Raw genomic sequence first — 13,461 nt, 5'->3', positions numbered from 1 at the left:
TGTTTATCTTGTTGAGGTGCTAGACTAGTCTATAAATTCTAGATATAAATCCCTTATCAGACATGTCATTGCCAAATATATTTCCCCGCCCCCCCCCCCCCTGTGTGAGGCTTTCCATTTTACCCTGTTGGAGAAGCATGACAATAGTCCAGAGTAAGAGATGCATAGCAAAGTGGACTGGGGGCAGGGTAAGTGCAACAATGAGTAAGGAGGAAAATATGCAACAATGAATGAATGTAAATCCAAGTTTTCTGTTAACCTTTTATTAAAATATCAATTGTTGTTTCCATCAAGTCAGAACAGACCCGTAGCTGACCCTCCAGTGGGTTTTCAGAGGCAGTTAATGTATGGAGGAGACTGCCTATCTTTCTCCCATGGAGCAATTGGTGGCCTCAAACTGCAGGCCTTTGCAATTGCAGCACAATTAAAACAAAAGGGAAAAAAGTACTCTTTCTGGTTCTCCCTTCAGTGGTATGAAGCTCCCAGGGGTGCTATACTCTTAAGTGATATTGTAAATGAGAAAAGTAACAGTAACTTAACAATTACTTTATTTAAGCAAGTTGTTGTTTTGTGCCATTGAATAAGAAGTTACTCATAGCTGATGTGCTAATGGCCTTTCAGAGGCTGTAAATCACACGGGAGAGGATTGTCTATTCTCTCTCAGAGCAGTTGGTAGATTAGAACTACCTGCTTTGGGGTGGCAGTGCAACTCCTTATTCACTAGCCACCAAAACATAACATTTGGAATTGAAAGATTCACTCTAATTTTCTATTTCATCTTTATTGTTTATGGAGGAAGTAAAAAATAATCTGCACAAATCATCCTGTTAGTTTATCTACAGTTAAGGATCCAAAGCTTCTCCCTAGTCATGGACCTTGAATCAACTTCAGAATTCTTAAGGTTAGTTGAGAATCCTTTGCAAAAGAATGTGCATCTTGCCAACTCACTAGGTTGCTGTGCTGTTGCAGGGCCATCAGTAGCAGCAGTGAGAAACCACATAAAGGAATCCTCCTCTGGCACAACACAAGAGCACTGGCCAAAGAGACAGTCAAACTTGATTGGTGGCTCCAGTGTGGGTGGCAGGTAAGTGCTTCAGAAAACACTCTTCTAACTTGGTTCCCTGGAATTTTCTGGGCAATAAAAATTAGACCAGAATATTTGCCTTAGCCATGCCTACAATGGCCAATGGACTTGTCCCTCACCATGTTGACCTCATTGCTACGTCTTCTTCCTGTACTATTATGTGAAATGAAAATACCATCATCACCATCCCTAATGTTTATCGATATCATCTATTTACATGATAACTGAGAGCCAAAGATGACTAGAGGTAATCTTTGCCCAGTTATCTTTCCAATTACCCTAAAAACTCTAGAAATAAGGACTTAAAACTCTAGAAATACAGATCATTGCCACTATTAAAAGTGTGTGTTTGCTATTATCACTCTAATTCACAAAGAGACTGTCTTCTGGAAAAGAAAGTAAAAATTCTTCTTTCATGATTATTTTCCCTTAAAATTTTCTGGGACCATAAAAGCTTGATTAACTAGAATGTTTGTTGGAGGTAGAGGATTATCTACTTAGCTGACTTTAAACATAGAGATGTTCATCACCAAATTCTAATTCAAGACCTTTTCAAAATATTCTGAAGTGTGTTGCCAATATTCCACATTTTAGTAGGTTTTATATACTAGGAAGCTAATTTTAAAGATTGATGATTGTTACTGTCTGAGGAAAAAATATTCTGTTACCAGCAAAGCCTAGCCATTATGCTCTGGCATAGTACAATGTAAATTCAAATGCTCTAAGTTGTTTGTGACCTTGGGCACTTTGCTTTATTTCTTGGTGTCTCAGTTTTAATGTCATAAATAAGAACAATAGTAATAAATATGCCATAGTTTTTGTGGAGATAAATGAGATTGAACATTTAAAGCACTTACCTTGATTTCTGGCAGGTATTAAGTGCTCATTAAATGTTACTGATTATTGCAGTAATCAATTCTTATATCTTGCAAAGTACACAAAATTGGGTTGAATACATAGCAAGTGCAGGGCCTTTCTATGATGTAGATTTTCAAAGATATCCTTTACTCGATCCTATTTTTGCCATAATTTATTTTATTATTTTATAAAACATGATAACATTCTCTCTGAAAAACACAAAAACAAAACAAACAAAAAAATCCCAGAAAATAAATCAATGGTTATTGAGTTGATATGCAATTGGTTCATCTATAGGACAGTGTAGGTCCGTGTCATAGGATTTTCTGTCTTTATAGGAGTATACAGCCTCATCTTTATCCTATAGAGTTGCTGATTATTGCAAACTACCCATCTGTGGCTTCGCAGCCTATTGCTCAGCCTACAACATTGGCATCTCAAAGAGACAGACCTTGTTGTTAGGTGCCCTAGAGACTACTACAACTCGTGGTAATCCTATGTTCAGGAGAGAAAGCCTTCTACCATTCTGCACCATTCTCACAATCTTTGTTAAGCTTTAACTCATTGCAGTCAGAATGTCAAGTCATTCCGTGGATGGACTTCTACTCCAGTGCTAACCCCTAACGTTTACTGTTTAAATAAGAATGCTAAATTGGTGACTTCGGTTAATGGAGGAGGTTCTGTTGAACTTACTCCAGGGGTAGGGCAGTTATCAAATGTCTGAGCCCTCAAAGGCAGCACCATTTCAAGCATGAACTTTCTAAAAGGCAAGGATTATATGTTCCTACCTTCCCTTGATATAAAACTCAACATCAAGAAAACAAAGATTCTAACCACTGGGCCGATTGGCAGTATCATGATAGATGGAAAAGAGATTGGAACTGCTAACAGCTTTAGTTTTCTTGGCTCCACAATCTACACTTGTTACCAGCAAGGAAATTACAGGATGAATTGCATTGGTTAAGTCTGCTGTCAGGGATCTCTCCTGAGTACTAAAGAGCAGCGATGCCAGCCTGGAGACTGATCTAGGCCATGGTCTTTGCAATTACATGTTATGCATCCAAAATCTGGACAATGACTAGGGATGATAGAAGGAGAATTGATGACTTTGAGCTGTGGTGTTAGAGAAGATTATTGAATATACCATGGACTGCTGAGAGAACAAACCAGTTCATCCTCAAGAGGATGAAACCAGGCTGCTCCTTGGAGGCAAGGATTCTGAAACTCCGTCTCACATACTTTGGGAATGTTGCAAGGAAGGCCAAGTCCTTGGAGAGGGACACTATGCTTGGGACGGTGAAGGGACAGCACAGGAGAGGAAGACCCTCTATGAGATGGATTGATTCAGTGACTGGAGTAATGGGGGTAGGTGTGTCAGAGACAGTGAGATTGGCACAGGATAGAGCAGGGCTTAGGGCTGCTGTTCATAGGGTCGCTATGAGTCACAGGTGACTCAATGGCACATAACAATAACAAAAACAACAATTAAAAATTAAATAAACATAATTCAAAATTGAAAACTGTTTGAAGGACATGAAGACAACATATGTGAAGAACCATGTTAAGATTTTATTAATCATTACCCACATTTTCTCTGTGATATTAGAGAATATATAAGCCTAATCTGAAATTCTAGAATAAATATAATTTCACAAAGGTATATAAAATATATAAATTAAATATATATCCATATAAATATATATATAACTCCTTAAATATAATTTCATTCATTTAATTCCATTGGCTTTCCCATAATTCCATCACACAGCTATAAAAACCAAGATAATTTATCTTACTGGCATTTTCCCTTACTGTCTTTAATGATGCTTTACATTACATGTACAAAGGAGTGGTCCAAAGCAGGCATCTAAGAAAAAGTAATCCTTGAATGACTAAGTCATTCAAAGACTGAGCTCATCAATTCTGCCACTGACTGGGCATCCTTAAAAATGCTTTAAAAATTCCAGAAGGTCAAGAGATAGTAACCCTTCCTGACCATCTCTACAGATGATGCTTAATTCACTGGCACATAGGCATCTGAATGAAACCAGGAATTACAGAGCTAAAATAGTAACAGTGATTAGGGTTGTGGTGCTGAATTTTTTAGGTAGTAGCTTACACATCAATAGATAAGTGCTATTTGTGGGTAGATTTTGGTGATATTTCATTCATGAGAGTGGCTGGCTCTGCTGATTTAAGGAGAGTGTTAATGGGATCAATGACAGGCCCTGCTCCCACTTAGTACTATGCTTGGGATTTTTTTTCAAGAATAAGATAACTCTAACAAGCAAATTGGTAAATTTATGTGCTGAGTAATGGCCATGAGGGGTAAAATATACTTGTTAGTGTAATAGAGCCAAGTAGGTATTACTGGCAAAAAAAAAAAAAGAAATGTAAAATATATGGAACACTCTCTTTGTGGTCCATATTTGGTATGTGAATAGTATTGCATACAAATACAGAAAAACAGCATAGTATTATTTACAGTTTTGTTGGCAATAATTTTCATGCTTTAATGATACCATCTCCAAGCCACCAGTGGGTTTTCCATTAAGCCCAGAAACTATAATTTCTTATTGTTAGTCCATGAAGCAATACGGACAGCCTTTAACTTATACAAAACTTATAGTCCAATATTTCATTTCTTTTGCCTCTCTGGCATCTTTTTCTATAGAATAAGTAATGTTATAAATAGAAGTTGGGTTCTCAGGCTAGTCCACAAGAGTCTATTTAACAGATGGTAGTTAAATATGTATTTGTCGAATGAATAAATAAACACTAGCTGTATTTTCCTCAGTTCCGTGTCCTTAAAACAATGAGTCATGTAATACAAGAGTGAACATATGAGTATTTCCTGATCCATTTTTAGAGGGATATGCTAAATCTCTGCAAAATTGTATAAGAAACAAAAATACATCTGATCCATTCCTCAAGCAGCTTTGTAGGGGCTTCTGATTTCTCTGCTGTGAGTTCTCACTTAGTTTCTTTCTCTCTTCTTTCACATGTTCCACAATAATTTACTATCCTCTGCTTCTTCTCATCAAGATTCCCTTATTCAATAAAACTTATTTTAATTAAATTATTCACGCACTCATTAACTCGCTTGTTACCGTGGAGTCTGAACTGTTTAAGAGCTGATCCACTCCTGGGGGTTTGGAGGCCATAAATTACATGGAAAGAGATGGTTCGGTTCATCTTTCTACCTTGGATCTGCTGGTGGCTTTGAACCACCAGAAAGGCACTACCTTTGGTTTAATAGTGCAACACCCTACAGATTATGTCACAAGAGTTCCATAGTTAGAACAAAATTATTCTGATGCAACTAATTTATATTATGGTGCAAATTACATGTTGTTGTTGTTATGTGCCGTCGAGTTGCTTGTGACCCTATGTACAACAGCCCTAAACCCTTCTCTACCCTGTGCCAATAGCACTGTCTCTGACACACTCATCCTGATTACCCCAGTCACTGGATCAATCCACCTCATAGAGTGCCTTCCCCTCCTACGCAGTCCCCCCACCCTCCCAAGCATGATGTTCCTCTCCAAGGACCTGTCCCTCCTTGTAACATGTCTAAAGTATGTCAGACAAAGCCCAGAATCCTTGCCTCCAAGGAACAGCCTGGTTTAACCCTCTCCAGGATGAATCTGTTTGTTTCCTTGGCAGGCCATGGTACATTCAATACTCTTCTCCAGCACCACAGCTCAAAGGCTTCAATTCTCCTTCTGTCCTCCTTAGTCTTTGTCCAACTTTCTGATGCATAACAAGTGATTGCAAAGACCATAGCCTGCATCTGATGCACTTTAGTCTCCAAAGTGACACCATTGCTCTTCAATACCCTGGAGAGGTCCCTAACAGCAGACTTTCCCATCGCAATATGTTTGTGTTTTTTTGTGTTTTTTTTTTATTTTATTATTTATTTTCTGGCTACTGGTGCCAAGTGTGTTGACCGTGGAGCCAAGCAAACTAAAGCTGTGAACAATCTCAATCTCTTCACCATCCATCCTGATGCTGCCAATTGGTCCAGTAGTGAGACTCTTTGTCTTCCTGATACTGAGCCTCAATCCATACTGAAGGCTGCAGTCCTTGACCCTCTGCAGCAAGCATTTCAGGTCCTCTTCAGTTTCAGCAAGCAGGGTGTTGTCATCTGCATATCACAGATTGTTGATAGATCTTACACCAATCCTGATGCCACACAAAGCAAATGACATAGCTACTTAAATTATCCAGTATATTAAAAGAAAGTCTGCTCTTCTTGTTCTACACTGTTGGGTGGCACATGACTCATAGCAATCCTATGAACTATAGATCTGAACCCTTTCCTGTCGTGTCCCATCCTCACCATCTCTGACAGACTTATGCCCATTGGTGCAGTCACTGGGTCATCTATCTTGTTGAGGGCCATTCTAGCAAATATTGGTTGAAATTTTAATGAGTAGAATAAAAAGAAGTAGAAATATTCAAACTATGGGTGAGAGATCTGGGCCAAGAGAGGAAACTACTTCTAATAAAAGAGTTTTCCTCCTTAGACTTTTCTTTTAAATCTTCCCTCTGAATTTACTTAATTTCAATTCAACTTTTAAAGATTGTAATAGTGTGTAAATATTTTCCACATAACTATCCTTTCCATTATGTTTTAGGGATAACTATGAATGGGCTCATATTTATAAAATCCACTTGATCTCCCTACTAATTATGGTAGAGAGTATGTAGAGAAAATAGAAATCCTGTTGCTAATATTTTTTCTTTAACTATTTAAGAGATAAATAGCCCACACATGTCAGTCATGAGCAACACTTATATAGAAAATGTGAGTCCTAGATAACCATTTTCTTTAATGATTTTTAGTCAGCTTATCTATAAAATGAAGATAAAAAGAATCCAAAGAATTGAAATGTTTTGAGAGTTAAATAAAAGAAACCATATTATGTTCTTAAATAGTGCCTAATTCACTGAAATTACTGCAAATTGAAATGATTTGTGGTGTCATTTTTATGACTGTTTTTATTTACCCTGCCCTCCTTTCCTGGATCTTGGACACATACTCATGCTTTTGCAAGTTTCTTTCACATTTAGAAGGAGTGCCATGCTTCCAATGTGCATTCATTGCCTACTACCCACTGTGTGTAGACCATCAATTCAATGGAGCACATTAGTAGCAATTTCAGTAAAGACCGGTAATATAGTATCTCCTACTGGTGCAGCCACTTTGCCACATGAAATTCTGCCTGTAGCTTGCCATTCTCGCTCTAGTACACTAATTTTCATGGCAATTCCAACTTCTTTCTGGCCTGTTATTCAGTGCCTTCCAGCCACACAGATCCCAAAGAAACCTTTACTTTCTGAGCAAATTACAGTTCATCCACAATGTATATATATGAAGATGTTCTCTTGTCAGACTGAGATTATGGAAGTAAAACGTGACCAAAGGTCATGAGGAAATATATCCAAATGTGAGAAACTCTATGTTTCTTGTCTTATTTATCTGGTGCTAATATAATAGAATTACACAAGTGAATAACTTTAGCAAACAGAAATAGATTTTCTCACAGATTAGGAGGATAATCTAAACACAGAGTTCTAATTCCAAGGGAAGGGTTACTCTGTCTATGACTATGGAGAAAAATGTCTATATCTTCTGGGCTTCTGGACAATCTTTTTCTGGTTTGACTTCTTCCTTTCCCTGCCTTTCTTTTGTGCACTTGTTTGATACCTTTTATATTTGAAAAGCGTAGCATATGCTGAAGGAGATCTAGTCATGTGGTTCAAATATACCAATTGCTCCATGGAAAAAATATGGGTAATCTCGTTTTATGTGATTTATTGCCTCTGAAAACCCACCTGAAGGTCATTTATGAATCACTTCCAACTTGACAGCACTCAACCACAACATATTTTAAAAAAGAATGACTAAAGATACATCCTATATTAATCCTGTATCATTAACACAATGAAGACTCCTCATCCCAAATGGGGCTATAACCACAAGGATAGAGGTTAGGATTCACAATACGTATTTGTTTTTGTTATGTGATATCAAGTATGACTTTCATGACCCTACACACATGGATATGAGTGTTGTCCTATCCTATGCCATCCTCATTATCTACTTGAACCAATTGTTACAATCACTGTGCCAACCAATTTCACTGAAGGTCTTCCTCTCCTTTGCTGACCCTCCACTGTTCCAAGCTTGATGTCGTCCTCCAAAGAAATACCTCCCAACAACATGCCCCAAATATGTGAAACAAACAGCCATTCCATTTCTCCAAGACATATTTATTTGTTCTTGTGGCGGTCCATATGATATTCAGTACTCTTCCAACATCTCAGTTCAAAGGCATTGATTCTTGTTTAGTCACATTAATTCATTGTTCAACTCTCAAATGCATTGCAATTGAGATTGAAAAGATAATTCTTTGGGCCTTCCTTACAAATCTCCTTTCAGGAACAGAGGTCTATCCCTTTGGGGATGAAATTTTTATATGTCCATCATTACTATTTGTTCTTGGGGAAAAAAAGGAAGCAAAGACCATGGTTCGAATCAGATGCATAATGGTCTTTAAACTGACATCATTGCTCCTTAGCACTTTGGAGAGATCCTCAACTGTGGTTTTCCAATATAGTACATCATTTGCTTTCTTGGTTGCCAGTATCAAGAGTGATTGTGCGTCTAGGAAAAATGAAATTGTTGACAACTTCAACTCAATCTATAACATTTCTCTTCCAACATGTTCACTCCAAATGTGTGTTTTTATCTCACTTGACAACTCTGGTGGTCTACTTTGTAGAGAGTTGTGCTCCTAATCCAAAGGCATTTCTCGCTCTCACACGCGCTCGCGTCTGCGCCCACGCCCGCGCCCTCGCTCTTTCTCTTGCTCTCTCTCACTTTTTTTCTCTCTTCCCTTATTCAAAGACAGCAACTGCTCACTGGTAGACATCTTGTTCCCAATTTCCCACCTCTGAAAAGCTGCTATGATTTGAGTCTGACTCAGATGCAGTCATTGGTTTTTTTTTAAAAGATACAGGGATTTCTACTGGCTAAATTAAAGCATTTCCAAAATCTCTCCAGAAGCAGAGGATTAAATACACATTAAGTTATCTAGTCATTATTCTCTTTCCAAATCGTGTCTGATCTTTCTATAGAAGCTTACAGTATGTAATATTTTCCCTCTCTTTCATATGGTTGTGGTTGTTGTTGTTATGTGTCATTGAGTTGCCTGCAACTCATAGCAACCCAATGTGCAACAGCCCCAAATCCTGCTCTATTCTGTGCCACTCTCAGTTTCTGACACACCTATCCCCATTTCCCCAGTCACTGAATCAATCCATCTCATAGAGGGTCTTCCTCTCCTGTGTCATCCTTCCACCCTCTGAAGCATGATGTCCTTCTCCAAGGACTGGTCCATCCTTGCAACATGTCCAAAGTATGTCAGATGAAGTTTCAAAATCCTTGCCTCCAAGGAGCAGTCTACTCTCACCCTCTCAAGAAAAAATCTATTCATTCTCATAGCAGTCCATGGTATATTCAATACTCTTCGCCATCCAACTCCACAACTCAAAGGCATCAATTCTCCTATCCTCCCTAGTCATTGTCCAGCTCTCTAATGCACAGCAAGTTATTGCAAAGACCATGGTCTGTACCAGGTGCACCTTAGTCTCCAGAGTGACATCATTGCTCTTCAGTACTTTGAAGAGGTCTCTAACAGCAGACTGCTGCTCATTCATATTAAGCTCTCCAAACTGCTTTCCTTCTACTTTTAGTCAAGCATACATGTTATTAGGTGCTATTGAGTCGGCTGCAATTTACTGTGATTCTACATGCAACATAATAAAATTTTGCCTAATCCTGCACCATCCTTGTAACTTAACCAGCTCAAGTATTCCTATCTGACTATGACTTAGTCCATAATGTGGAGTTCAGGTAGTGTATGTCGTTATCCTGCTAACTAAGATATCAGATGCCTCTAGTAGTTTGAAACCACCAGGAGCCTCTGGGGCAAAATATGGGCAATCTCTTTTCCCTTTAAATTTTGTTGTTGTTTTTATGAGTCATGAATCAGAACTGACTCATGGATGCCCCTCTGGCAGATTTTCAGAGGCTATTCATTGCACAGAAGGAAATTTCCCATTATTATTTCCTGAGGCAGTTGGTAGATTAAAAAACTATGACTTTGTGTGGGTGATGAAACCCTTCTCTTTACTGCTTGGCCACCAAAACTCCCTCTTTCCATTTTAGAGCCTTCAAAATGAGTGAGCAGGTTCCTAAGTCCAATCAGCCAGATGGCCATGAATTAGGAAATCAAAAGTATTGTTTAGTTGTTTAATTCACATATCCTTAATGAAAATGTCCTCACTTTAGCATTTCAAATCATGTCCTAGAAATTCTTATCTAATTAGCTCTATATCTACCAGATATTTCTTTCTCTACACTCTCAATAATGCTTATGGTCTCTTGTCTATAGTTTCCTGCTCAAGATTCCAGAAAGGAGATACCTTCTTTACCTCAGCTGTTGTAATTTGTGTCCTCAAGACTCACTAACAGGGGTTTATCTCTATCATGGACTTAATTGTTATCTTCATCAATTCCCAATATAAAAACCAAAGATAACTTTTGGTGTTGTTCTGTGCCATTGAGTCAGAACCAACTCATATCTGACATTCAAGCAAGTTTTCAGGGCGCAAAGTGTCTTTGAATTGGTTCAGCAGTGCCTTAACAGCCACCAGATCTCCCTCAAGAAAATAGTAGTATGGATTAAGGAGATGGATTTGGGAAGCCAGTACAACCTGTCTGGTGTAAAATAAAATAAAAATAAAAGTTACCATGTAAAAGGAAAAAAAATAGTAATATGGATTAAAATACTCATTGCTATCCAGCCTCAAACACCTCATAGCTGATCCTCCATTGGGTTCCCAAAGCCATCAGTCTTCATGGAAGGAGACTGCATTTTTCTCCTTCAGAGTCTCTGATGGATTTGAAACACCAGAGAGGCATAGTCCTCGAGTTAACAGCACAGCACAACTGCTATTAACTAGTCCACCAGAGCTTCTTTTTGAGTCCGTAAAAGTCTTCAAATACCTAGAAAGACCTTTCTTGTCAAGAGAGGTTTAAGAAAATGCAACTTAAACAAATTCTGCCCCTCCTGATTTTGGAACTTACCTCGTGTTCCTTCCTTGCTCCTGTCCTATTGTATAGTTGAGTAATGAAGGCAAACACAAGGCAGGCAGAACCTCGGGGTTGCTGGGTAGCTTTACAACTCAGCAGCTGTCTCCAGCACATGCTCAGCTATCAGGATAATAAAATATTGCTCGTTGCTTCTACCCCACAACCAATTAGGTCAGCTGTAAATATTAGAATTGCTTGGTAAACATGTGAGGATTGTGCTGACTTGTTAATATAAGTGAAAATGTAATTAGATTTATAACACTTTTTTCCCAAACCATAATTTACAACAACAACAACAGGAGAAAAAAAAAATTCTCTTGCAACCTGCTGAAATATCATTATTAAAATGCACATGAAAAGTCAATTATGCCAGAGGGAGGTATTTAAGAAAAGCGAGTTTCCATACCCTAAGATTACACCATGGGGATTACATATTTCTTATTTATTTTTTCCCTAAGATCTTTGCTGCTGCCAAATGAAAAGGAACAGATATTTTACTTATTTTGCTCTGAAATATTGCTGCAGATAGTGCTAAAAAGTAAACTAAATAACCTGAATCTCTAGAAACCTACTCAGTTTTTCTCAAAGCCCCAGGAAAAGGCAAGTAGTCACCATTCTTTTTTATTTACAAGCCCGCCTCTCTTAACCAATAGTCATATTCCTTAAAGCATGTGAAAATCAAATATATTTTCTGTTACTCTGTTTTACACTCTACAGAAGTACACTGTTATGTGGGATTCTGTGGAGAATCCTCATAGAAGGATAAGAGATAACCCTTTAATTTGTTTTCATTTTATACCTGGAGCTTCCCATAGTTCCAGGTTCGTAGTCAGATTGCAATTTAACTCCTAGGCAAAATGTCTTAGTTGTTGCTGTTGTTGTTGTTGTTGCTACCTAGTTGACTGCTAATTAAAGAAACCCTATCAACAATAGGTAGGACGGTGTAGGATAGAAACTTGTCCTATCCTGTGCCATCCTCGCCATCTTCATGATGTTCGAGCTGATTGTTGAAGCCACAGGGTCGATTTAACTCCGTAAGCTTCTTCCTCTCTTTCACCGACCCTCTGACTTAGAGTGACACTATATTCCCTGGGTTTTAAAGTCACAAACAAAGTCATTTGCTCTCCTCTGGCAGGTGATAAACCCTGGTGTCTGTGACTCCCTTGGCTAGGCTCTTTGTTTCAGAGAACTCTGTTGTTGAGCAGGTCCCAAACCCCTTTAAAGCACAAGATTCTAATCTGAGTTCCGATATTACACAAACAGGGTGCCTAGACAATGAATAAGGATGATAAAAGAATAATTGACATTTTTAAGCGGCAGTATTGGAGAAGAGTACTGAATATCCCATGGCCCACCAGAAGGATAGGTATGTCTTAGAGAAGGTACAGACAGAGGGTTCCTTGGGGGCAAAGATAATAAAGCTTCATCTGACATATTTTGGGCATATTGCTGGGAGAGATTATTCCTTGGAGAAAGACATTATTATGCTTGAAAAGGTGGACGGATGGTGAAGGACAGGAAAACCCTTAAAGTAGGTATATAAACACGATGACTGTAGCAATGGGCTCAAGAGGAGTATAAGGAAGTCTGAAGATAGCCAGGATAGGACAGGGTTCACATCTGTTGTTTATAGGGTCACCATGAGTAATACTCAACTTGATGGCACCTAACAACAACAACAACAGCAAACATCTTAGCTCAGTAAGATGTCATTGATTAAAAAACAGATAGCAACAAATGTTGGTGAAGAAACGGGGAGATACATAGCTATAAAACAAAGTCTAAAAAACTGAAAAACTAAAAAACAAAAAAATACAGGAACATGAGAAACTTTATAAACTGATTCAAAGTAGCATCTTGATCCAATGGCATGCTTTTATCATATTTTTCTTACTGAATATTTTCCACCCTATCTTTTCCAGGCAGTCCATTTTTATTTACTCCTTGAATGTATTCATTAAGGTTGATGTTGTTACATGCAGAATTATCTCCTATCTGACTTTCTAGCAGTTCAGAGACAGTAAATCACATAAAAGGATTACCTATCTTTCTCCTATTGTGCAAGTGGTAGATGCGAATCTTATCCTTTTGAATTGGCAACACAACTCCTTATCTACTAGGCCACCAAAGCTCCCTTTCCTTAAGATGAATGTCTTCTTATTAAGTAATAAAAATGTCTGAGGATAGGTTTGCACAGAGAAACAATCAGGGTGGGCTGACAGAGATGAGAAGGGAAGAGAGTGGAGCAGAGATTAGTGGATAGATGATTAGAGTGAAGGGGGGGTAGCCACAAGGGTTTAATGGGGTTGATCAAATGTAATATTCATCCTAAAGCAAAATACATATGTTGATT

General features: G+C 38.2%; 1 protein-coding gene across 1 annotated transcript in view; it reads left to right on the top strand.

The window, feature by feature from the left end:
- The window catches only part of KCNU1 (potassium channel, subfamily U, member 1), a 311,810-nt gene that overhangs the window by 148,577 nt on the left and 149,772 nt on the right, over positions 1–13,461 (top strand). The window contains exon 20 of the mRNA XM_006896651.1: positions 952–1,084. Coding sequence (XP_006896713.1) covers positions 952–1,084 — 133 coding nt within the window. The remainder of the gene's footprint in view (positions 1–951; positions 1,085–13,461) is intronic.

Source organism: Elephantulus edwardii, unplaced genomic scaffold (assembly GCF_000299155.1).
Source record: "Elephantulus edwardii isolate Elephantulus edwardi_28Jun2011 unplaced genomic scaffold, EleEdw1.0 scaffold00187, whole genome shotgun sequence".
Classification (NCBI taxonomy): Eukaryota; Metazoa; Chordata; class Mammalia; order Macroscelidea; family Macroscelididae; genus Elephantulus; species Elephantulus edwardii.
This window is presented reverse-complemented; position numbering and strand designations above follow the sequence as displayed.